The sequence below is a fragment of the Anomaloglossus baeobatrachus genome, chromosome 5 (assembly GCF_048569485.1).
Source record: "Anomaloglossus baeobatrachus isolate aAnoBae1 chromosome 5, aAnoBae1.hap1, whole genome shotgun sequence".
Taxonomy (NCBI): Eukaryota; Metazoa; Chordata; class Amphibia; order Anura; family Aromobatidae; genus Anomaloglossus; species Anomaloglossus baeobatrachus.
In genome coordinates, this window is record NC_134357.1 from 28,674,467 (window position 1) to 28,701,203 (window position 26,737).

The 26,737-nt window shown below is 51.7% G+C and overlaps 1 protein-coding gene across 1 annotated transcript in view; it reads left to right on the forward strand.

Annotated features, from left to right (window-relative positions):
- The window catches only part of LOC142312595 (ovostatin-like), a 297,827-nt gene extending 271,408 nt beyond the window's left edge, over positions 1-26,419 (forward strand). Inside the window, exons 32-37 of the mRNA XM_075351587.1 lie at positions 16,223-16,347; positions 19,294-19,384; positions 21,232-21,300; positions 21,386-21,491; positions 23,696-23,745; positions 26,075-26,419. Coding sequence (XP_075207702.1) covers positions 16,223-16,347; positions 19,294-19,384; positions 21,232-21,300; positions 21,386-21,491; positions 23,696-23,745; positions 26,075-26,080 — 447 coding nt within the window. The 3' untranslated portion in view covers positions 26,081-26,419. The remainder of the gene's footprint in view (positions 1-16,222; positions 16,348-19,293; positions 19,385-21,231; positions 21,301-21,385; positions 21,492-23,695; positions 23,746-26,074) is intronic.
- The last annotated feature ends 318 nt before the right edge of the window (positions 26,420-26,737 follow it).

The window sequence follows — 26,737 nt, forward strand, 5'->3', positions numbered from 1 at the left end:
CAGGACTACTCCTCCTATTATACTCCCCTCCCCCCAGGACTACTCCCCCTATAATACTCCTCTCTCCCTAGGACTACCCCTGCTATTATCCTCCTCTCCCCCAGGACTACTCCTCCTATTATCCTCCTCTCTCCCCAGGACTACTCCTCCTATTATACTCCCCTCCCCCAGGACTACTCCTCCTATTATACTCCCCTCCCCCCAGGACTACTACTCCTATTATACTCCTCTCTCCCCAGGACTACTCCTATTATACTCCTCTCTCCCCAGGACTACTCCTCCTATTATCCTCCTCTCCCCCCAGGACTACTTCTCCTATTATACTCCTCTTCCCCCAGGACTACTCCTCCTATTATAGTCCTCACCTCCAGGAATACTCGTCTTATTATACTCCTCTCCCCCAGGACTACTCCTATTATACTCCTCTCCCCCTAGGACTACTCCTCGTATTTTACTCCCCTCCCCCAGGACTACTCCTCCTATTATACTCCCCTCCCCCCAGGACTACTCCTCCTATTATACTCCTCTCCCCCCAGGACTACTCCTCCTACTATACTCCTCTCTCCCCAGGACTACTCTTCCTATTATACTCCTCTCCCCCCAGGACTATGTCGCGGGCGGCGGGGCGCTCTGCTCCCTCACGCTCGGGTCCGGCGCTGCTGCTGCTGCTCGGTGGCTCAAGCGGTGGGCCGGATCCGGGGACTCGAGTGGTGCTCCTCGCCCGCGAGTGAAAAGGGGAGGTTTGTTTGGGGAATGGAGTCTGTGACGGGACCCACGGTGTGTGGTGAAGGTGGGCACCACCGCTGCTGGTGACGGGGATCCCGGGAGCATTGGTAGGGAGCAGCCGAGGTGTTGTTTTCCCCCTCCGTGGGTAGGGGTTGGTGGTCCCGGGGCCCGGTGTTGTGACGGGGAGGCAGGAAGGGTGAGGTGCAGGGCTGCAGGGACAGCACGGCGCGGTGCCGGGTGGCGCAGGTGTACTCACTCAGGCAATGACAGGCAAAGTCTCCGGTAAACCAAACGGCTGGATGGACGGGTCCCGCAGCCGGCTGCAATGTTCCTCTCTCCGGACAGGTGATGGCGGCTGTCTTTCCCTGCACCCTGGTGTACTGTTCGACCACGCTGGGTTCCCAGCGGTGGTCCGCTCCCTGGCTGTGGGTGCCAGAGGAGCCCGTTTGCCCGCAGGCGCTAGCCCTCGGATCTTTAGCCTCTGGCGGTAGCTGTCTATCCTCTCGGTGCGGACGGTTGCCTTCTAACGGGACTTTGGTAGTTCCTGTCACTATCGGATTTTGACTAATTTCGGCGACTCCAAGCCTAGTCGGGGACTGATGGCCCTGCCTTTGTATGCTGGCTTCAGTTTGTTTCACGGTTCGGTACCGGCGGGCCACCGCCCGACCCCGGTCCTATGGTGTCACGTCGGTCCACTTCTCCTGCAGACGGCCACCACCGTCTGCCAACCTTGCTGGAAGTGCCCGGGCTCCGACCCGGACACCTGCAGTAGCTCTGCTCACTTCCTCTCTCACTGACTACTGGAACTTAACTAACTACTGTTTTCCTGCCTCCAGGACTGTGAACTCCTCGGTGGGTGGGGCCAACCGCTTGGCTCCATCCCCCCCTGGTGTGGACATCAGCCCCTGTAGGGAGGCAACAAGGATTTGTGTCTGGCTAATGGACCTGTCTAGGGGTGTGGGGTGTGTTGGTGTCTTACCTGTGACGACCTGGCTAGTCCAGGGCGCCACATTCCCCCTTGGTAAAATGCAGACCGTCCGCAGGCTGCCCGTCCATCACCTGTTTTATTTTTCAACTGCAAAAAGATAAAACATGTAAATGGTAAACATTTAAAACATACGCATACTTTTTCAGGTCACTTAAAACGTTGCACATATAAACATTTTTAATACAGACGGACAGACGGACGGATGTCTTCCTTTCTCCCACCCAAGCAACCTAGCCCTGATGCTGCCCCTAAGAAGTGGGCAGCACCCCTTGACCCCAGTCCAGGTTCAGGCTGCCCGAGCGGGAACGGGTACGGTGTATCGCACCCGGTTGTCACTTCAGGGGACCCCACGTCCATGGGGGACCCCTGACCCCCGGAGGATCGCCACCGGTTTCGGTAGTGGCGGGCCTGGGCCATCAATTTCCTCCAGGCCCATCCTCCAAATCTGCCTCTCCGGAGGCGGCAATGGAAAACATTGCCCATCAATATATTTACAATCCCACAAGTTCGTGGGTGGCCTGCAAGTTCACGGCCTTGTCCATGAGCAGTTCCTCATGCAACGGTTGGGATTAAATAACGGACAACTCCAGTCCCAACGGGGACGGTTCCTTTTTCGGACGGCAATCAGATGAGGTATTCGGCTGATTCATTCACATTTTAACGGTAACAGTGCTGATTCACTCACATATTTACATAATTAACATGTTGCGCCCCTAAATGTCAGTTTCCCTATACCTAAGCGAGGGCCGACCTAGGTTGGAGCGTGTGGACCTTCGGGGCCCCATGTCAGTAGCAACAGGCGAGGGGACAGAGGAAACAACTGGTTCCGCTCCCCATATATCGTGTGGGGCAGGCGGAGACCTAGGGGGGCTGGGTATAGGTACATCCCTGGGCACTGGTACACTGGCGGGTGCTTCCTTCTCTTTTTCTTCCACAGGTTGTGGGAACATGATCACCGGAATAATCACCGCACCATTCTGTGTCGGCCAGTCTGCTGAGAAATCACCAATCATTGTGTGGATTACCTCTTTTCCTTTCTCCCCGGTTGGTCTAGGGACCGGGACTTCAGCTGTCACCCTCAACAGAGGTGGGCACCTCTTCAGATGGTCCCTGGATACGGTGGCCGAAGTCTTCCCCTGGTCCCGACTAATCTGGTAGGCCTTCTCATTTCCCCATTCAGTGGGTTGTATGACATACGGGGTTTTCTCCCACTGGTCGTCAAGCTTATGGGTTCTTCTTTTCCGCTTCAGCACCATGTCCCCGGGCGCAAAGGGACCAGCTGGGGCCCGCCTGTTGAAGCACTGTTCTTGCTGTTCCCGGCTCTGACACATGTTCTTCTCTACATACTCTTGGACCTGTCGGTACTGTGCTCTCCGCCAGATGTCCCAGTCAGCAGTCGAAGGGAGGGCCTCTAGAGCTTCCAAGTCCATCTCTAAGTCCACCGGCAACCAGCCTGGTCGGGCTCTCATCAGATACGCTGGTGTGCACTTGGTAGAGCTACTGGGAATGTTATTATACATGTCTACCAGGTCAGGCAGCTTTTCTGGCCACAGATTCCGTTCTTCCAGCGGGAGTGTCTTCAGGAGATCCAGGACCAGATGGTTCATCTTCTCACACATGCCATTGGTCTGGGCATGGTATGGTGTGGTCAAAATCTTCTTGCAGCCGTACAACTGGCAGAACTCCTGGAACACCTCCGCTTCAAAAGCCGGGCCCTGATCGGTAAGCACCCTCTCCGGGTACCCATGCGGTCGGCAAAAGTAGGCCTGGAATGCTCTAGCTGCGGTACGGCCGGTCAGGTCTTTGACCGGGACAACCACCATGAATCTATATATATAATTGCCTTATTCTGTCTGTCTGTCTGTCATGCTCCAAAATTGTGTCCTTACGGTGACACAAAGCTGATTGGCCGCTGGGCTCCCCATGGCCCCGCCCCCCCCCACACGGATTGGCCGCTCGCCCAGGCTGCGCCCCCACACGGATTGGCCAGCCGCTCGCCCAGGCTCCGCCCCGCCCACAGATTGGCCTCTCACCCCGGCACCCTGCAGGCATTGGCAATTCGGCCACGCCCCGCCCCCCTCACGCAATGCACGCTAGCTCTGGCCCCGCCCCCCTCCCCCCCCGCGCATTCCCCGAACTGACACGGCTGTCATGGAGGTGAGTACTGTACTCCCCCCCCCGCGCATTCCCCGAACTGACACGGCTGTCACGGAGGTGAGTACTGTACTCCCCCCCCTCCCCCCCGCGCATTCCCCGAACTGACACGGCTGTCACGGAGGTGAGTACTGTACTCCCCCCCCCCCCGTCCCTCGCTCGCACGGGAGTGGTGTGGATACGTTGGTAACCATGCTAGCATGGTTACAAGCGCATCAAGGTCCTGCAGCGGCGGAAGATCCACACGCACACAAACACACATACACACACATCAGATCACACTCACTCTCACACACACCTCACACACACATCACATCGCATCCACACACTCACAGCATCCGGCGATATCGCTTGCTTCTCGGCCTCGATACTGTGCTGTTGTGACCTTCCAGGACCTGACGGAGGATCACATGGCCAGAAGCATGTGGTATCTCCGGATGTTGTGAGTGTGAGCGCGTATGTGCGATATCGTCAGTGTCTGTGTGTGTGAGTGTATGCGATCGGGTGTGTGTGAGTGTATGCGATCGGGTGTGTGTGAGTGTATGCGATCGGGTGTGTGTGAGTGTATGCGATCGGGTGTGTGTGTGTGTATGCAATCGGGTGTGTGTGAGTGTATGCGATCGGGTGTGTGTGAGTGTATGCGATCGGGTGTGTGTGAGTGTATGCGATCGGGTGTGTGTGAGTGTATGCGATCGGGTGTGTGTGTGTGTATGCAATCGGGTGTGTGTGAGTGTATGCGATCGGGTGTGTGTGAGTGTATGCGATCGGGTGTGTGTGAGTGTATGCGATCGGGTGTGTGTGAGTGTATGCGATCGGGTGTGTGTGAGTGTATGCGATCGGGTGTGTGAGTGTCGGCAGAGGAGCACGGCGTGCTGCAGGAGGCTGGGAGCAGAGAGGCTGATCTTGGGGAAGGCTGGGAGGGGGAGGCTGATGCTGGGGGAGACTGGGAGGGGAAGGCTGATGCTGAAGGAGGCTGGGAGGGGGAGGCTGGGAGGAAGGAGGCTGGGAGGAGAGAGGCTGATCCTGGGGAAGGCTGGGAAGGGGAGGCTGATGCTGAGGGAGGCTGGAAGGAGAGAGGCTGATGCTGCGGGAGGCTGGAAGGAGAGAGGCTGAGGCTGGGAGGAGAGAGGCTGATGCTGGGGAAGGCTGATGCTGAGGGAGGCTGGGAGGGGAAAGCTGATGCTGGGGAAGGCTGGGAGGACGGAGGCTGGGAGGAGAGAGGCTGATCCTGGGGAAGGCTGGGAGAGGGAGGCTGATGCTGGGGGAAGCTGGAAGGAGAGAGGCTGATGCTGGGGGAGGCTGGAAGAAGAGAGGCTGATGCTGGGGGAGGCTGATGCTGGGGGAGGCTGGGAGGAGAGAGGCTGATGCTGGGGAAGGCTGGGAGGAGAGAGGCTGATGCTGGGGACAGAGAGGAGAGGCTGATGCTGGGAGGAGAGAGGCTGATGCTGGGATGAGAGAGGCTGATGCTGGGAGGAGAGAGGCTGATGCTGGGAGTGGGAGGCTGATGCTGGGGGAGGCTGATGCTGGGGGAGGCTGGGACGAGGGAGGCTGATTCTTGGGGAGGCTGATGCTTGGGGAGGCTGATGCTGGGGGAGGCTGGAAGGAGAGAGGCTGATGCTGGTGGAGGCTGATGCTTGGGGAGGCTGATGCTGAGGGAGGCTGGGAGGGGAAAGCTGATGCTGGGGAAGGCTGGGAGGACGGAGGCTGGGAGGAGAGAGGCTGATCCTGAGGAAGGCTGGGAGAGGGAGGCTGATGCTGGGGGAGGCTGAGGCTGGGAGGAGAGAGGCTGATGCTGGGGACAGAGAGGCTGATGCTAGGAGGAGAGAGGCTGATGCTGGGAGGAGAGAGGCTGATGCTGGGGGCAGAGAGGCTGATGCTGGTGCAGCATGGGGGATGGTGCACGATGGGGGGTGCGCAGCATGGGGGATGGAGCACGATGAGGAGTGCGCAGCATGGGGGATGGAGCACGTTTGGGAGTGCGCAGCATGGCGGATGGACCACGTTTGGGAGTGCGCAGCATGGCGGATGGACCATGTTTGGGAGTGCGCAGCATGGCGGATGGAGCACGTTTGTGAGTGCGCAGCATGGCGGATGGAGCACGTTTGGGAGTGCGCAGCATGGCGAATGGAGCACGTTTGGGAGTGCGCAGCATGGCGGATGGAGCACGATGGGGGGTGCGCAGCATGGCGGATGGAGCACGATGGGAGGTGCACACCTCCCCCAACACACACAACACACCACACACACACTGGAAACCACAAACACCGCCCTACACAGACACCCACACACACAGACAACGCTGCACATACACAACACCCAACACACAAACACCGCGGCATACATAAATATACGCACATATCATGCAACACACACATTGCACAAAACATACCTCCCCCCAAAACACACCACACCCACACAAACCACGCAACACACACACACACACAACGCTACAGACACACAGCGCTCCACAAACAACGCAACACACGCAACACACACGCAACACCGCTCTCACCCCCCGCCACACCCAGACAACACCCAGAACATGTACAGCCCCTACACAAACACTTGGTAACTACACACAACAACATCTATATATATATATATATAGATATATATAACAAAAATCATACATTAACTACACAATACATAAATTCTAGAATACCCGATGCGTAGAATCGGGCCACCTTCTAGTCTTGAATAATGGTCTACGATGGTCAGGGCATAAGTGTACCCACTTCGGCTAGGGGCAAGCTTGACGTGGTCCAAGGCGACCAACTCCAGCGGTTGATGAGTAATAATCGGTCGTAGAGGGGCCTTCTGGCTGGCTTCGTCCCTTCTTCTCAGTGCACAGGGACCACACTCTCGGCATCAGGCCTCCACGGATTCTCGCATCCCACTCCAATAGAACCGCTCTCTCAGCAGCATTTCCAGCTTCTTCCACCCGAAGTGCCCAGCACCATCATGGTAAGCTTGCAGGACTGTGGGCACGTTAGCCTGAGGGACCACCAGCTGATGAACCTTCTCATGAGTCTTCGGGTTGTTCCCGGTACAGTTTCCCCTGGCACAGGTGCAGCCGGGTTCGCTCCTTCCACAGCCGTTGGGCCTCAGGAGGAGCAGCAGGGTCCATCCCAGCAGAGCCTTGCTCGATCATGGTCTTGACCAGCCGAACAGCAGGCGCCAGGTCTTGGGCTTCTTGCCATCCCTGACTGGGTAGCGGATCCAAGCTCACCTGCTGCTTGACATGCAGCCTCTCCACGGGTGGCCGGTGGAACGCGGGCAGCTTGATTTCTTCGAGGTCATCGTCTTCCGACCCCCCATCTGACAGGTGGGGCATCCGGGACAGCGCGTCCGCGTTGGTGTTCTTGCGGCTGGCTCGGTACTTGATCGTGAAGTCATAGTTAGACAGCCTGGCCAACCCCCGCTGTTCCAAAGCACCCAGCTTGGCCGTGTCCAGATGGGTTAATGGGTTGTTGTCCGTATAGGCAGTGAACTTGGCTGCTGCAAGGTAATGGCGAAACCGCTCAGTTATTGCCCACACCAGAGCCAGGAACTCGAGCTTGAAGGAGCTGTAGTTCTCAGGGTTCCTCTCTGTGGGCCGGAGTTTTCTGCTGGCGTAGGCGATCACCCTTTCCCTCCCATTCTGGACCTAGGACAAGACTGCTCCCAAGCCCACATTGCTGGCATCGGTGTAGAGGACGAACGGAAGGCTGTAGTCGGGGTATGCCAGGATTTCTTCCCCGGTCAAGGCCGTCTTCAGCTGGCGGAAGGATTCCTCATGCTTCTCTTCCCACGCCAACGGGGATCCTGGAGCTCTGCCGCCCTTGGTCTGTCCCACGAGGAGGTCTTGCATGGGTGCAGCCATTTTTGTGTACCCTTTAATGAAGCGGCGATAGTAGCCCACCAGGCCCAGGAATTGTCTCACCTCTCTCACGGTGGTCAGCCTCGGCCAGTCCTGAATGGCAGTGATCTTTTAAGGGGTCTGGAGCGACGCCTTCTGCGCTCACCACGTGTCCGAGGTACTGCACCCTGGGTTTCAGTAGGTGGCACTTGGAGGGCTTCAGCTTCATCCCATACTTGGCAAGGGACGCGAACACTTCGGCCAGGTGCTCTAGGTGAGCCTCGTACATCTGGGAGTATACAATCACATCATCCAGGTACAGCAAGACGGTTTCAAAATTCAGATGTCCCAGGCAACACTCCATAAGCCGTTGGAAGGTCCCAGGGGCGTTGCACAGGCCGAACGGCATGCTGTTAAATTCACAGAGTCCCATAGGCGTAGCGAAGGCGGTCTTCTCACGGTCCTCCGGCGCAACTGCCACCTGCCAGTACCCACTAGCGAGGTCAAGGGTAGAGAAGAAGTTAGCAGTTCTCAGCGCGGCTAGCAATACGGGGCAGAGGATAGGCATCTTTATGCGTTATTTGATTGATCTTCCGGTAATCCACACACATTCTCATGGTGCCATCCTTCTTCTTTACCAGCACCAGTGGGGCTGCCCAGGGACTACAACTATCCCGAATAACCCCTGCCTCCTTCATGTTCCTCAACATGTCCTTAGCGCATTGGTAGTGTTCTGGCGGAATGGGTCTATACCTTTCTTTGATGGGCGGATGCTTGCCTGTGGGGATATGGTGTTGGACCCCTTTAATCCTCCCAAAATCTAGTGAGTGTTTGCTGAAAACCTGCTCATACTCCTGTACCACCAGGTATACCCCTTCCTTCTGATGTGTGGGGGTGACGTCAGTGCCTACATGCAGCTCTTGGCACCACTCCTCTAACCGCTCGGGGGGTGTATGGTCATTGGCAGGGGGCGCTGAGGCCGGGGAAATGGCTTCTTGGATGGTGTGAGGATCTAGGGTAAGCAGCTTAGCAAGGGTAGCGTACCGGGGAAGTCTGACTTCTTCCTCTCCACAATTCAACACCCTCACAGGCACTCTCCCTTTCTTGACGTCTACCACCCCTCTAGCTGCCATTACCGTGGGCCAATGCTCAGAGGGCGTGGGCTCCACCATCGCCGGGTAGTCACGTCCCTGGGGTCCTACTGCTGCCCTGCACCAAATCATCATCTCACTTCTGGGTGGCACCACCAGGGGGGCCGCATCCATCACTCTCACTCCTCCGATCTCTCCACCCGTCGAACTCACTTGCTGCTGGTACAGTAAGGCCCGGATCTCATGCTGCACAGCCCTCTGTCGACCTCCTCCTGCTGTGGCGGCCAACTGCTGCAACAGGCTCAGCACCTCACTCATACAATGCTCCATCACGTTAGTCCCTAGAACTACCTTAGGGTTATGATCACTGGGTTCATTCATCACCACAATCATCCCTTGGTGTTGTAGTTCAGCCCATCCCACGGTCATGGTCACTTGTTTGTACCCCACTTGGGTTAGGGGAAGTCCATTGGCTGCAATGAGGGTCAGGCTATCATCAGGAGGTGCAAGTTCATCAGTCCCCCAATACCACTGATACAATGTATATGGCATAATGGTTACCTGTGATCCAGTGTCCAGGAGGGCCATGATCGGGATACCGTACACTGCCAGGGGGATGATGGGGCGAGCTACCACGTACCGGTCTCGCCAGTCAGGGGGGCCACTGGGTTCTACTCCTGAGGATTGGCCCTTGGCCCCAGGGGTTGCCTGTTTAACGGACATTGCCGGAAATAGTGGCCAGGCTTGCGACACCTGTAACAAAGAGGGGGCCCATACCGTGAGTCATTAGTCCTTCTCCTCTGCATCCAAGGGACGTCCTCCGGACTGTCGGCGAGCTGGATCCTTTCCGGGGGCTTGGGTCTTGTCGGCGGTTGGAGTGCGGCGAGGATCTTGGTGAGGTCTCCATCCATGCGTTGGACCAGGGTAGCCAGCTCCTCCATCATCCCACCGGGTGTTGCTGGGGCCGAAGAAGCCGGGAGAGGAGGGGCTACTGATACGGGAGCTGTTTCAGCCGGCCATGGGGCCGCCCCAGGGACATCCGATGCTGGAGCTTGCAGAGCTTTGATGGCCCGCTCCTTTAGTGTTACAAAGTCCGCGTTGGGGTGTTCCAGGGCCCACAGTCGCAGCTGTTTACGGTCTTCCGGGGACCCCAGCCCCTGTAGGAATTGCTCCACTAGCATCTTATTGCTGTCCGCATCATTAATAGTGTCCACCTGCTTCAGCGTATAGAGGGCCGTTTGCAGACGCAGGGCATAGTCTCTGATATTATCCGCAGGCCGCTGCCGACATTGATAAAACTGCATCCGCAGCTCCGCTTCCGTGCGGGTCTCAAAGGCGACTTGGAGTTTTTCAAAAATAGTAGCCACTGAGGACTGGTCCCCGTCGATCCAGGTCTCCGTCTCCTGCTCAGCCGCGCCGGTTAGCTGCTCCAGCACTACCGCTGCCCGTTGCCTGTCCGTCAGGGGATACAACTCAAGGACTGGGCTAATCTTTTTCCGGAACACCTGCAAGGCGTCAGGCTTCCCATCGCACTGCGGTAGCCAGGAAGCACCAGGCACATAGGGCAAGGAGAACGGCATCACCTGGGCGACTGCTGGGCCCACGGCCTCTCCTGCTTCTGCGACCGGAGCACGGGCTGGCCCATTTCCATCTACGGGTGCCGCTGCGACCGCCGCTCCTACAGCGGCTCCGTCGGGCGCAGAGATCTTGTTTCTGCCCCCCTTGGTACTCTCTTGGCACTCCCTCTTTAGGGGCGGGGCCTTGTTTTTCGCGCCTCCTCTGCTCGAGAAGACGCTCGAGCGGGAAAATCTTCGCGCCCAAGATGGATGGATAACAGAGAGAGATAGTGGAGAGGGGCTTTAGAAAACCGCGCCAGAGATCCCAGATGTAAGCTTGAATCAATGTATTTTTATTTCAGCATAGGTCTACGCATTTCAGGAGTCTCAGCTCCCTTCCTCAGGACCAGCAAGCACAAGATACATCAAATCTGCAGAGTCACATGTATACAGACTGTATATACCCAGTGGAACATCAAAGAACCGCCCTCAAAAAGAAAAAAATCGGCGGGAAAAACTTCACTCCCTGCACAGTATGACGTGGTCCAGTGAAAAACCAAAGAAATTGAACTGTGTCAACAGCAACAGTATCTTTGTTAATAAGATTAAATGACCAATGCAATCAGAAAAAGTTAAAAATAAAATTCATGAACCAAATAACTGCGTCATTGATGAATAAAAAATACATATAAATGTGTTTATTGTGTCAAAGATAGTCTCAGAAACCATACCGCAGTAAGAAGGTATAGAACCCACACCTGACCATGGACATTCATCTCCAAGAAGAACATGAAATGTCAAGCAGTAAGTCCACACAGCCAATACGATGTGCGGTGAAACTTAGTGACCAACTAAAAGAGAAGGTAAAGAAAACCATAGTGGAAGAGAAAGAATTGCTTCAAAAATTATATATATATGTAGGATAAAAGTGAAATTGATAATATTTAATATTAAAATGTTAAAAAATATATAAGAAGTACCTTTTTTATCAAAAATTCCACGCAAAAATTCCTTAAAAAACAATGTGATAACTTAATAAAGAGCGCAAGGAAGGCGCAATATATAAAACCAAAAAACCATGCATATATAAAATAAATATGCACCCTAAAGATTCTTAGGTGAGAAACCGTATAAGTGTAGTCTACCCATATATAAACGGGCTAATTGGACAGAAACCGAGGGATTCCAACGGCCCAAATAATAAGCCATAGATAAGTGCATCTACCCGTATGAAATAACCATGATCACACTGTATGGAAAGTGTAGTGAAAATGATGCACCTGTAACGGAAACGAAATGGGTGCACGGGGAGAATAGGGGTGACGGGAGTTCAGAAGCGTGGGAAAAAAACAAAGTGCGCATGCGTGCGATAAAAGGCAAGGAGCCGGTGCAATGAATGAGCCAATACACTGGAGATGGGGTTTTTTTCCACAGGTTCTTTGCCTTTGTCAAGATGGATGGATGAATTTTTCGGCCGGACACCGCCGGCGGGGCTACAAGGCGCACTTCTACCAGCCGGTAGAATGGTAAGATCCTGTTCGTGATGCCAAGTTGTTGCGGGCGGCAGGGTGCTGCGCTCCCTCACGCTCGGGTCCGGCGCTGCTGCTGCTGCTGCTCGGTGTCTCGAGCGGTGGGCCGGATCTGGGGACTCGAGCGGCGCTCCTCGCCTGTGAGTGAAAAGGGGATTGTTTGTTTGGGGAAATAGTCTGTGACACCACCCACGGTGTGTGGTGAAGGTGGGCACCACCGCTGCTGGTGACGGGGATCCCGGGAGCGTTGGTAGGGGTGCAGCTGAGGTGTTGTTTTCCCCCTCCGTGGGTAGGGGTTGGTGGTCCCGGGGCCCGATGTTGTGACGGGGAGGCAGGATGGGTGAGGTGCAGGGTTGCTGGGACAGCGCGTCGCGGTGCCGGATGGCACTGGTGTACTCACTCAGGCAATGACATGCACAGTCTCCGGCAAACCAAACGGCTGGATGGACGGGTCCCACAGCCGGCTGCAGTGTTCCTCTCCACGGACAGGTGATGGCGGCTGTCTTTCCCTGCACCTGTGTAGTGTTTTGGCTCCGATGGCTTCCCAACGGTAGCCCGCTCCCCGGCGTATAGGTGCCAGAGGAGCCCTTTGTGCCCGCAGGCGCTGGCCCTTGGATATCTAGCCTATGGCGGTGGCTGTATATCCTCTGGTGTGGACGGTTGCTTTCTAACAGGTCTTTGGTTGTTAGGAAACCCCTGGGGTTCTGGTCACTAACGAATTTGATCTTTGTCGGCGGCTCCAAGCCTGGTCGGGGCCCGCAGACCCTGCCTGTGTGTGCTGGTTTCACTTCGCTCCCCGGTTCGGTACCGGCGGGCCACCGCCCGACCCCGGTCCTACGGTTCTGCGTCGATTCACCACTTCTGCAGACAGCCACCACCGTCTGCCAACCTTGCTGGACGTGCCCGGGCTCCAACCCGGACACCTGCAGTAGCTCTGCACACTTCCACTCCTCTCACTTTCACTTCCTGAACTAAACTAACTACTTTTTCCTGCCTCCAGGCCTGTGAACTCCTCAGTGGGTGGGGCCAACCGCCTGGCTCCACCCCACCTGGTGTGGACATCAGCCCCTGGAGGGAGGCAACAAAGATTTGTGTCTGGCCAATGGACCTGTCTGGGGGTGTGGGGTGTGTGTGCATCTTACCTGTGACGACCTGGCTAGTCCAGGGCGCCACACCATCCACTGCCAGGGGAATGATGGGGCGAGCTCCAACGAACCGATCCCGCCAGTCAGGGGGGCCACTGGGTTCTACTCCTGAGGATTGGCCCTTGGCCCCAGGGGTTTCCCGTTTAACGGACATCGCCGTGAGTAGTGGCCCGGTTTGCTGCACCTATAACAAATAGGAGGTCCATACCGTGAGTCATTGGCCCTTCTCCGCTGCATCCAGGGGACGTGCTCCGGACTGTCGGCGAGCTGGATCCTTCCCGTGGGCTTGGGTCTTGTTGGAGGCTGGAGTGCGGCGAGGATCTTGGCGAGGTCTCCATCCATGCGACGGACCTGAGCAGCCAGCTCCTCCATCATCCCACCGGGTGTCGCAGGAGCCGGGGAAGCCGGGAGAGGAGGGGCCACCGAGATGGGAGCCGTTTCAGCCGGCCATGGAGCCGCCTCAGGGGCGTCCGGTGCTGGAGCTTGCAGAGTTTTGATGGCCCGCTCCTTTAGTGTTGCAAAGTCCGCATTGGGGTGTTCCAGGGCCCACAGTCATAGCTGTTTATGGTCTTCCGGGGACCCCAGGCCCTGCAGGAATTGCTCCACTAGCATCTTATTGCTGTCCACATCATTAATAGTGTCCACCCGCTTCAGCGTGCGGAGGCCCGTTTGCAGACGCAAGGCATAGTCTCTGATATTATCCGCAGGCCGCTGCCGACATTGATAAAACTGCATCCGCTGCTCCGCTTCCGTGCGGGTCTCAAAGGCAACTTGGAGTTTTTCGAAAATAGTAGCCACTAAGGACCGGTCCCCATCGGTCCAGGTCTCCGTCTCCTGCTCAGCCGCGCCGGTTAGCTGCCCCAGTACTACCGCTGCCCGTTGCCTGTTCGTCAGGGGATACAACTCGAGGACTGGGCTAAGCTTTTTCCGGAACACCTGCAAGGCATCAGGTTTCCCATCGTACTGCGGTAGCCAGGTAGCACCAGGCACATAGGGCAGGGAGAACGGCATCACCTGGGCGACCGCCGGGACTGCGGCCTCTCCCGCTCTTGTGACCGGAGCAAGGGCTGGCCCATTCCAATCTACGGGTGCCGCCGCGGCTGCGACTGCCGCTCCTCCAGCGGCTCCGTCGGGCGCAGACATCTTGTCCCATCCCCCCTTTGTACTTTCTTAGCACTTCCTCCTTCGGGGGCGGGGCTTCGGCTTTCGCGCTTCCACTAAGATGCTCGAGCAGGAAAATCTTCGCACCCAAGATGGCGGATTCTGAAATTTTCCGGCCAGACACCACCGGCGGGGGTAAAAGGCGTACTTCTACCAGCCGGTAGAACGGTAAGATCCTGTTCGTGACACCAAGTTGTCGCGGGCGGCGGGACACTGCGCTCCCTCACGCTCGGGTCCGGCGCTGCTGCTGCTGCTCGGTGGCTTGAGCGGTGGGCCGGATCCGGGGACTCGAGCGGCGCTCCTCGCCCGTGAGTGAAAAGGGGAGGTTTGTTTGGGGAATGGAGTCTGTGACGCCACCCACGGTGTGTGGTGAAGGTGGGCACCACCGCTGCTGGTGACGGGGATCCCGGGACCGTTGGTAGGGAGCAGCCGAGGTGTTGTTTTCCCCCTTCGTGGGTAGGGGTTGGTGGTCCCGGGGCCCGGTGTTGTGACGGGGAGGCAGGAAGGGTGAGGTGCAGGGCTGCAGGGACCGCGCGGCGCGGTGACGGATGGCGCAAATGTACTCACTCAGGCAATGACAGGCAAAGTCTCCGGTAAACCAAACGGCTGGATGAACGGGTCCCCAGACAGGTGATGGCGGCTATCTTTCCCTGCACCCTGGTGTACTGTTCGACCACGCTGGGTTCCCAGCGGTGGTCCGCTCCCTGGCTGTGGGTGCCAGAGGAGCCCGTTTGCCCGCTGGCGCTGGCCCTCGGATCTTTAGCCTCTGGCGGTAGCTGTCTATCCTCTCGGTGCGGACGGTTGCCTTCTAACAGGACTTTGGTAGTTAGGGGACCCTTGGGGTTCCTGTCACTCTCGGATTTTGACTAATTTCGGCGACTCCAAGCCTAGTCGGGGACCGATGGCCCTGCCTGTGTGTGCTGGCTTCACTTCGTTTCACGGTTCGGTACCGGCGGGCCACCGCCTGACCCCAGTCCTACGGTGTCACGTCGGTCCACCTCTCCTGCAGACGGCCACCACCGTCTGCCAACCTTGATGGAAGTGCCCGGGCTTTGACCCGGACACCTGCAGTAGCTCTGCTCACTTCCTCTCTCACTGACTACTAGAACTTAACTAACTATTGTTTTCCGGCCTCCAGGACTGTGAACTCCTCGGTGGGTGGGGCCAACCGCTTGGCTCTACCCCCCCTGGTGTGGACATCAGCCCCTGGAGGGAGGCAACAAGTATTTGTGTCTGGCTAATGGACCTGTCTAGGGGTGTGGGGTGTGTTGGTGTCTTACCTGTGACGACCTGGCTAGTCCAGGGCGCCACAACTACTCCTCCTATTATACTCCTCTCCCCCAGGACTACTCCTCCTATTATACTCCTCTCTCCCCAGGACTACTCCTCCTATTATACTCCTCTCTCCCCAGGACTACTCCTCCTATTATACTCCTCTCTCCCCAGGACTACTCCTCCTATTATACTCCTCTCTCCCCAAGACTACTCGTCCTATTATACTCCTCTCTCCCCAGGACTACTCCTCCAACACACACACTGCATAAAACATACCTCCCCCAAAACACACACACACAAACCGCGCAACACACACAGCACCACACACACAACGCTGCAGACACACAGTGCTCCACAAACAATGCAACACACACAACGCAACACACAAACAACACCGCTCTCACCCCCCCCACACCCAGACAACACCCAGAACATTTACAGCGCCCTACACAAACACTTGGTAGCTACACACAACTATATATATATATATATATATATGTATATAAAAAACAAAAATCATACATTAACTACACAATAAATTCTAGAATACCCGATGCGTTAGAATCAGGCCACCATCTAGTAAATTATATAAAGGCGGCACTTATGCAAATATGTCCCAATGTGGGAGTTTTTGGTGAGCTTTACCTTTCCTGTGAGGATTGCAGTCAGGGCTCAGATTGTAAAAAAAAAAAAAAATTCACATGTTAAGATGGTGCGAAGGAGTTCAGACAAATAATGACCTGAATTTTCTTTTTGTAGTTAAATTCTTATTTCAACACCAAAGCAACAAATGACGAAAGCTCATTAACACTGAATGCTACAACCCGGAAAGACTCCTGCACTAAAGGTGTCGCTTTTGTCATTAACGTTGATATTTGTTTGGGGTAAGTCTTTGTTTGCACAGTTCTTGCTCTTTTGTAAAATATTATGCTTAGAAGGATTGAATAATGGCGTTGTCATGATCGAGGCCGGTGTTTCCCTGCTGCTGGTTACACCCAGCTCTGGCCTGATCATGTCAGGGGTTAACTTCCCCTGCCTCGTTCTGGATCCCAGGACGCTATATATTGCCTCTCTATGTATGGTTCGGTGCCAGTGATATTTCTGCCTTGCAGCGTGTATACTGGCTCTGATGACTGTTCCTGATCTGTTCTGCCTCCCTGCTACTGTCTCCTGACTTGTACCCTCCCCCGTTCGTCTGCCTGTCCTGGCCCCTGACTTCCTTCTCCTCTTTGTTTTTTGTGTTTCCCTCTGCATACCTGATCTCCCGACTTCCGACTCGGTTCTGTTTTCTGACTTTGATATTGATCCTCCCTTTGTAGTGACTCGACTTTCCTGGCTAGACCCTGACTGTTTTACTACTCTATTGCCCCCTGGTGGTTCGCCTTTTAACTGCCTGCTGAAGTTACTCTGCTGTACTTCAGCTGTGTTTTCTTAGGAGCGTCCATATATAAATTCATTACTAGTGTCCTGTTGTTGGATCCTGTGTTATGTGAAAAGATGAGCGCCACCAAAGGGTAAATAAAGAATTACATTAACATCAATTGAAGCCTGCCTATGGTATGAATATGTTGGGTGCTTCCGATGGGAAGACTCATCATGTAGCTGCTCTCAACTTGGCTAATGGTTGGTGATCCTGAATGTGGGTCACAATAAATAGGTTGTCCAAGCTTTATCTTCAAATACTATTTTTATTTTCATCTTGACCTTTGGCCATAGACATGAGATGGTCATTAGCCAAACAATGCTACTACTGATCGTTCAGCCTGCATCTATTTCATCTGGATCTCTCATAGGCAGCTTTACACGTTTGTGTTTCCCATACATGTGGCGTCCATTTTCATACGTACCTGAGACACGTACGCAAGTAGACACATTAAATTCTATGGGAATCCTTAATGTTGGTGTCTTCATACGGACCATGTGTCCATGTGAACCACATGCATATCTGTCACTTGCTCGCTACCGGGGTTTTGGTGGTACTGCGGCGAGCTAGATATTAGTAGACTGACTGGACTACAGGGAGACCCCAGGTCTACTCAAACGTGGGGTAGTTGACTGGGACTTTGTGCAGCTGACCCCAGGGCAGGGTCGGAAACAAGAGCTGGAAGGACAGAGTCTCAACTACAGACGGGGACTACCAGGGTGGCTCAAGGCAGGTAGCACAGGCAGGATGGACAGGCAGAGTCTCAAGCACAGCACATCAGAGTAGGACAGGCACGGTCTCAAGCACGACAGGGCAGGGTCCAGGTATGGACAGTATGGGCAAGAAGAGTCTCTAGCACCAACAGGGCAAGCAGAGTCCAGGTACGGGCAGGAAAGGACTGGTACCAGATACCAACAGGCAAGATGGACTGGTAGCCAGGTATGGGAAGGACAGGCTGGACCCAGGAGCTAATAGGCTGGATGGGCTGGGAACCAGATATGGGCAGGTCAGGCTGGACCCAGGAGCCAACAGGCTGAATGGGCTGGGAACCAGGTACGGGCAGGATAGGCTGGCCCCAGGAGCCAAGAGGCTAAACGGGCTGGGAACCAGGTTGGGACAGGATAAGCTGGACCCAACAACTGACTAGACAGAGGGAACTGACTAACAGGATCTATGGTGTTGAACAGGCAACTCCCCTAGTGGGAGATTGCCATAAATAGAGAAAGAGAATAGAGAATTTCCCCCATACAAAGCACAGATACTTCATTTTCATTCAAGCAGCAGAGCTGAGCTGTGTTGATCTGAATCAAGCTCTGATGTAAGATAAAACAGTTGGAACCGATCTTTGATGGTTTTCCTCTGCCTGTCTATTCCCTTCTCTATTCCTCACTCCTCCTCCCCATTCTATAGAGGATAATGGGATGTGTCGTACAATCAACTGCAACGCATCTCTTCTGAGCAAGATGGACTTAAGATGGTTTTTCACAGTGGATGACAAGCTCAGGAGGCAAGGGGGGTGGAGAAGTGAAGCTGAGTTCTCCAAGATACATTGCAAAGTGTCTTACGGTCACCTGTACTGTTGTAAAGTTTGTTACAAGTACAGTTCCTTTTTTAAGACAGCTATAGTATTAGGAGTAGTGATGAGCAGACCCATAGAAGTGTCTGAAGGTGCCTGATCTCTTCAGACCGTGGGACCCCTTTTCATACTTGGGATTTGTGCACAAAGTATATAAACCAACATTTAGATTCGCAGCTGATCAGCTTTTGCCTGCTCCAGAGTCTCCTTTATTCAGATTTAGCAGGCTTCTGCTGAGCTAATCTGGGCTGGCCTTTGGCTAGATATGTCACTGATGTTGCCTTCTTCCTCCGTCTTGCTCTGCCAAGAGGAGGAAGAAGCCTTAGATCTTTGATGGACTGAACAAGGCACAGACCATAGCTCATCACTTGATCCATGCCTGGCACTGCTACTATGTCAAAAGCAACACAATGTATTAGTCCATCCAAGGAACATGGGACACGTGACCAATCTGACCTTAATTCAGGTAAATTTCAGAACTAAAAAGAGACAAAAAAATCAAGATGTATAGGAGGAACCCAGACTAGTTGGAGTTTGCAGTAGACACTAGTTTGTCTTCCTTCTCTGCTGGGAATGTGAAGACCTCGATCCCGGCACATCGGGGTTAGTAGTATAGGACTTAGGACAAACTGCTGATCCAAAAATTGCAAAAAAGAAAAAAAATTTCTCCAGCAAGAACAAGGAGTTGGTTTTAATTTTGTAACTTCCTTGGAATTTGAAGAATGCAGTTGTGAAGTAATGGTCAGAAGTGATCAATCAAAATGATCAAACTGTAGTAAAAACTGATTGAAAGACAATAACATTTGCCCATTTCGTCTTTATTATTTTTAGTTATCATGGAAGTCGAAGGAGGACTAATATGATATTACTTGACATTAAACAACTGACTGGATATCCAATTGACCGAAGCTCAGTCTACGATGTAAGTGTCAGGAATCTGTGTGAAATTAGCGTAATAGAAGTCATGCTAAATTTAAAGGAGTTGTCCATACTTTTCTTTTGCACCCAAAGCTTTTCCACGGTTCAAAAATTAATTTTAAAAAAGGCTGATCCTCTTGAGTATCACTCCTCAAGACTCCCGCTGATCTCCAAGCCTTTGACCGCTAAAGAAAACTTCTAGGCGCAGCATGGTTCTCATGTCATCTGTGCCGCCCCTGCAGCAGTCGAACCGCTCGGATCCGGGGGTCCGCTGTGGCTCGAGGGTCTCCGGACCGGGGGCTCGGGGCCACTCAAATGTAAAAGGGGGCGTATTTACAGGGGATAATACTTCGGGACGCCACCCGTGGTTCGCGGTAAGGGGAGTACAACCGCTGCCGATGGGAGTATCCGTGGGAGATGGAGTGGGGGCAACCAGATGACGTTTCCCTCCACGGGTAGGGGAGGCCCCGGGACTCTGGATGGTGGTGTTGGGGAGCGGGGTGCAGATTGGAAGCAGGGGAGGACCATGTACTCACTCAGGCAGTGTTGGTGATGATATGGCCGCAAAGTAGACTCTGACAACAAGGTGAACCAAGTCTCTGGGTGCCGCTGCCCTCTTGGGGGAGTCCGTCCAGGTATCCGTCCCCTATAGTACTACTGGGTGGTCCGGAGCCTGCCTCTGTGCACAAATTTGAAGTTTGCTTGGTGGCCCGTTGGTATAAAGCTGTCCGAGCCTCGCTCTCTACTGTTTGTAGTGGAGCTGTGCTCTCGAGGGCTCATGCTTGGGATTTCTGTGGGCTGCTTGGGTTGGAAAACCCTATCCCCCTCATTGCGCTAGTGCCCCTGATCTATGAGCTTCTTTGGGACAGTCCATAAAGTCACTATCCTCTGCAGGTTAATTGCTGAGTTGCCTGAAGCTACTCCCCGATCTAGGGTCCAGTATCTCGTCGTCTGGTCCCGGACCAGTTGTTAGACTCAGATGCCTCCCGTCCTCCAAGACCGGGTCCAGGCACCCAGCCTCAATACCCTGCAACCAAGCTTCAATAACCCTCCAACTCCTCTGGCCAAGACCACCATCTGCGACCCAACCTCTAACTCCCAGGGAGCTCCAACTCCCAGCTCCTCACTACTCGAGGTCTAACTCTGTTCTGACTTACTTCCCTCCCTCCAGTCTGCCTGATCCCAAGGCCCTATTCCAGCTCAGCAGCCCACTGGTGTGTCTGACAGGGTGTGGTGTGAGGTGTGGTTGGGATTTGGATGCTGATGGAGGCAGTACTATAGGTTGGGAACCCAGAACCATGGGGGGTTGAGTCCTGCACTAAGGAATAAAGAGCGTGCAGTACCCTATGACGCCCTGACTAGTACAGGGGCATCACACATCCCCACCAGAGAAAAATACTGACTGCTTGGCATTGGCAGACACAAACAGAAAAGGGCCCTTGTGCTAGGACAATATATGGGCCCTTTGCAGTCCATAATGCCCAAATCCACCTGCTTTGGAGGTAGAAATGGACCCCTTTACCCTTTGGGCCCCTGTGCAGCTGAACAGGTTGGACCAATGATATATCCGCATGTGCTGCTTGGCTCTCTCACTAAGTCCCAAAAATAGGGAAGGGAGTGGGACTAGACATCACAGACCGTTGCTCCATTCAGATGTCTTCTCACTGTGGTTATGGCATAAGTTGGAATGGGGGGCCTCCGAATAATCGTTGGGAGTCCCAGCTGTTGGGGTCCATAGTAATCGTAAATTCATCACCTTGATTGTGGAAAATTCCTTTAAGATCTCCTCAAAAGCATTTCCTTACACCTCCAGCTAAAATGCAGTTGTATTTTCTATTTCTTCATTTTTAGTTAGTGACCAGAGAACAAACATCTGAATATGGATTTAAAGACAATCACGTGTATCTGTACCTGAAATATGTGAGTACTCGCCTGTCCTCCAACATCATGATAAATTCACTTTAAGACTCCTCGTACATCGTATAACATCATTGATATTCTACAGATTGAAACCGGCACTGACGTCTGCTTCACCGTGAAAGCGTACCAAGAAAATCGGGTGTTATCCTATCGCAGCGCCACCGTTATCGCCCGGGATTATTATTTGGGAGGTAACACATCTAACTTATATATTAAAATAAGATCTGCCTGTGCGGTTTCTGCCATTCTCTGCTCATATATAGGCAGTCACACCCTTTCCCGCGCTAGTTAAATGCCAACTCGCCAAGTACAGCCATAGCCAACATTCTCCAAAAATGGTGTAATCTGTACCAAATCCTTTAGTGACAAACCTTTGATTAGTTGGTCAATAATACAGCCATCATAAGGTGAAAAATTATATAAGCTTTATTTATTGCAGGCAAAAGATAGTGGATCAATGTTATCGAATGTTGGAGCAAATTACGCCAACACACTTTTTTAAGTATGGTATAACACAATGCTACATAAGAGTGGAAGACCCTTTAATAACCTAAATAAGTAACTAGTAGTAGTTAACACCGATCCAAAAACGAAAAAGCCATCCCATTGCGACAAGTTGTACACATTTGGGACGGACTACTCTAGTATTAAAACCTGACCCTGCGTCATCGACATCAATGTGAATAATGGCAGACAAGCACAGTGCTCAGACTCCAGCACCTGTCCATGGGGAGCTATATAGATGATGTGCTCAGCTCAGATTAATGTACGGAGTACACAAAAAGATACAGGAAAAACAATACAAATGAGGCAAAGTATAGGTTTGTATAAATGCAATGTTTTTTCTGTATTTTTTTTGTGCTCTGCACAAATGGGGGCCTGGTCTCCCCCTGTGAGGTAGGCAATTCATCTAGATCAGGGGCGTCATACTTATTTTCCCCGAGGGCCACATCAGCATTATGGTAACTTTAAAAGGGCTGCAATTTTTATGCTCTTATGTAGTTTACTATACATAACATAACGCTATAAATAATGGAGCAAGGTTAGGAAATTCATTTTCACAAGGAGCCACGTGACTGTTGAGTAGGGTTGAGCCAAAAGGCTGAAATTTCATTCTGCTCAATATTAATATTAACTATTATTTAATAATATTAATAATTGTATCACTTTATATTGAGTAAAATTAAGTATGCCGATATCACAAATATATACAGCAGAAGCCCCTACATAGTCTTCTATATATATACAGCAGAAGACTCCATATAGCCCCTTAAAAAGAGCATGAGTCCCATATAGCCTCTTATATAAAGAATGAGCCCCACATAGCCTCCTATATACAGCATATACAGCATGAGCCCCCACATAGTCTCCTGTATAGAGCATGAGCCCCACATAACCTCCTATATACAGTAAGAGCCCCCACATAGCCTTCTATCTACAACATAAGCCCACACATAGCCTTCTATATAGAGAATGATATATCCATCGCCTTGAGGAATTACAGCAACCGGCAAAATATTTTGCAGGAATCCGTTTTTTCCCCATAGACTTCTATTAGCGGCGGATTGCGTTGCAGCCGCCGCATGACGGATCAGTCATTTACTGACTGACAGTCAGGCGGGAGCAACGCTCAATGTAACGTTTTTTGGAGTGGCAAAAAAACGGACTCCACAGGATTCCGTCACCATCCGTCACAAGCTATAATGGATGTCTATGGTGCTGGATTCCGCCATAATCCGTGAAACGACGGAATCCAGTGCTGGATTCTGTCATGCTCTACTGAGCATGCCCAGCATGTTTGGCACACCCACTGGGCTGTCCCAAACACAAACGGATCACGACAGATCCGTCAAAAAACGGATGCACAACGGATGTAACGGATGCGACGGATCAGTTTTCCCACAGGATTCCTGTGAACGGAATCCTGTGAAATAGCACATCCGTTGCATCAGTTGACATCTACAAAACGACGGATACGGCGTTGCGTCGCAACGACGGACCTGACGGATTTAAAACAATGCAAGTGTGAAAGAAGCATTAATAAGGTAGCAGTAAAATAAACATAGATTTTAGTACAGAATAATATAGAAGCAATAACTAACAGGTTCAAGTCTTCTAATGGGGTTAAAAAAAATAAAGTAAATTAAAAAAACCATGAAAATTCAGGGACATCAGTTCCTGGTCATCCAGACAGCTTTGCTTTATAGAAAAATAATAAGTAATTGTGTCTCGTTGGTGCCGCCCCAGGCTTTGAGTCTGTAACAATGAGTTTGTCATCATAAAAGTCCTTAAAATGTTTTTCCAAATGAAACACTAAAGTTGAAAAATGTCTGTTTTTTTAGTTTGAGATCATGACAATAATTTATGGGATTTTTTTTCTTCTTTTTATTTGCAGTTGATGTCGCTTCTGCATCATACGACCATCCCTGCTCTCCATTACGTGAGGTAAGGAAAGACATAATGGCTCTACGGGCCCTTTCTAAGTCTATAGAAGACTAAATTCTGAAATGTTTCCCTAAAAGATATTTATAGGAGAGCTGTGACCTTTTCTGAAGGTGTCAGTGTCAGTAGGCTGCCTCCATAAGTCTTGGAGTTGTGTAATACTCGGGGTCACAAATAAGTCCTCACTTCAAAGAAGAACATAATCTATAAAGTCAGTCCACATGAACTTCATAGGTCCCAAAAGTAAGATGATGCCGGCTGCTTACAGAATGAAGAACCTTTCTAAATCAATTCTCAACCAATTGGTTTTGGCAATTAGTTGGGAACAAATTTAATAGTCTGATCCATGAAATACCAAGGGAGAGATTAAATAATAATAAAATTAAATATTTTCAAGGTGCCCAAATCCAAATGTTTCCAATTCACTAAAGGCAAATCCAGCAAAATTGCAGCTGATTTGCAGCTGATTTAGGACTCAATAGGGCTAAGGGGTTAAAATATGAAAAAATGTTGTGATGCTAGGGACTACGAGCAGTATGAATAGAAGGGTAGTCAGACAAGCCGGGATCATAAGTCAGGAGGTAACGTATAAGGTTCAGGGAGCAGACAGAGACGAGGTCAGAAACTGGTCTAAAGTCAGAAGCCGGGATGTAACGTATAAAGTTCAGGGAGCAGACATAGACATGGTCAGGAAGAGGTCTGAGGTCAGAAACCTAGAGGTAATGTATTAGGTTCAGGAAACAGACAGAAATGTAGTCAGGAAGAGGTCCGAGGTCAGAAGCCGGGAGGTAACATATAAGGGTCAGGGAGCAGACAGACACGTGGTCAGGAAGTGGTCCAAAGTCAGAAGCTGGGATGTAACGTATTAGGTTCAGGGAGCAGACATAGACGTGGTCAGAAAGAGGTCTGAGGTTAGAAACCTGGAGGTAACGTATAAGGTTCAGGGAACAGACAGAAATATAGTCAGTAAGAAGTCTGAGGTTAGAAGCCGTGAGGTAACGTATAAGGTTCAGGGAGCAGACAGATGTGGTCAGAAGAGGTCCGAGGTCAGAAGCCGGGAGGTAATGAATAAGGTTCAGGAAGCAGACAGAGACTTGGTCAGGAAGTGGTCCGAGGTCAGAAGCCAAGATCAGAACACTTACACCAGACAGGAGCCAAGAGCACACTGAGCAAATAGGAAGTACGACTGGCGAAGTTCAGACTGATCAAGTCCAGTAAAGAAAGAGGAATGAAGCACATCTGTGAAGGCACCACCAAAAACCTGTGTGGACCCGAGTGCTAAAATACAACCTGTCTGCAAGTGTACAAGACACATAGCATTTTCAAATGCCAAATGCTCCACACAGCGGAACCGTGACAAATATAATATTCATTTTTCCCAGATCCTCCCCTCTCCCTCAGGACAGGTTTTCCAATCCTCTTCTAAGTGCCTCTGGCCCTCTTCCATCTTCAAAGTGGTCATTGGGGCTTGTAGCATTTACTAGGTCTTGGGACACCATGACGTTTCACAGCAATGCACATCATTACACAATGCACATGTTCTGGAGCACATGACATGTGATGTGTAGGCAGCAATGGAGGTGTCAAAAACCAGAGAGAATATGGAAGAGGACCAGAGGCCCCTATAAAAAGACCAGAAGTTCAGATAGGGAGCATTACCTAAAAACAGATGACAGTTGGGGGGGGCGGTGAGTAGAATTGTATTTTTTAATCCTACTTTTGTTATACTTTGGGGTCTGGAGAGACCTTATAGCCTAATATAGTACATTTGATTCATACTGAATAAATTCAATCTCACTAAAATTTCCAGGCCGAGTTCAAGTTAATTTTAGCAGATTTTCATATTTAGTAACCACAAAGAAAATAATGAAGAGATGGGGTACTGGAAGCTTGGTCAGAAGCATGAAAGAAGTCATCCACAGAGTTGAACAGATAGGGGAATGTAGTACCATGGTAGAATATGAGCAAAGTCAAACAAGCCAAAGACTTGGTAGCCTGCTGAGGTCTTGAACATTCAGATATTAAGTAATATAGGGATTAGGGCCTTGACGGTTAGATTTCTACCAATGGGAACCTACAAAGCTGAGAGTTCGGTGTTAAACAATGTAGTGCAGTAGATTATTCAATCGAGACAATTCATTTTGGCGTTGGGCGGCACCGGGATGAGACGGCTCTTGACTACGGTCAGATGGAGGTGTTACATGATTATGAAGGAACTAGGAACTGATTTTTATTTGGATTTGGGTTTTTCATATGTTAGCAGATACATTTGGCCAATAAATTATAAGACTAAACCATTTGACAGTAACTGGATATTTCTTTCTTTCTCCAGGGTTAATCTTGGTGGCTTCCTATAGATCACCTTTCAGGATATTAGACATTCCGAAACCATGTAGAGAAGTTGTAGGGTTTAGTTTGCAAACCGCAAGCCTGATATATCATCAACAAAACCTGAGCAGAAGAGACAAATCAAGAAAAAATTCAACTGAAGAAGAACCAAAGGAGAAACTCACTGCATTCATTGTGTGATTTTATCTACAGCTCAAAGAAAGTGAGATCATACATCATCATTTATGATCAAGTTGACTTTCTCTAATTTTCAAGTCCTTTCTGTGATATTTCTTCTGTGGTTTCTTTATGAAATAAAGGAAAAATACAATCAGTTTTCAGCATTGTCTCCAGCTTGTTTTTGTCATGTGCTATAATTATGTGCAGAAAATAAAGTTTCCAGAAATATAAGAAAAATGTCTACTAATCATACATCAGGACTAGTGATGAGCGAGCATGCTTGTAACTACTCGGTACTCGCACGAGTATCGCTGTACTCGGGCTGCTCGGCGGGGACCGAGTAATCTCGCGATACTCGTGCTGTACTCGTGGTCTTCATTTCTGCATGTTGGCGCTCTTTTGAGAGCCAGCCCTCATGCAGGGATTGGCTGGCAGACCACTGCAATGCCACAGCCCTGTTAGTTGTGGAATTGCAGTGATTGGCCGG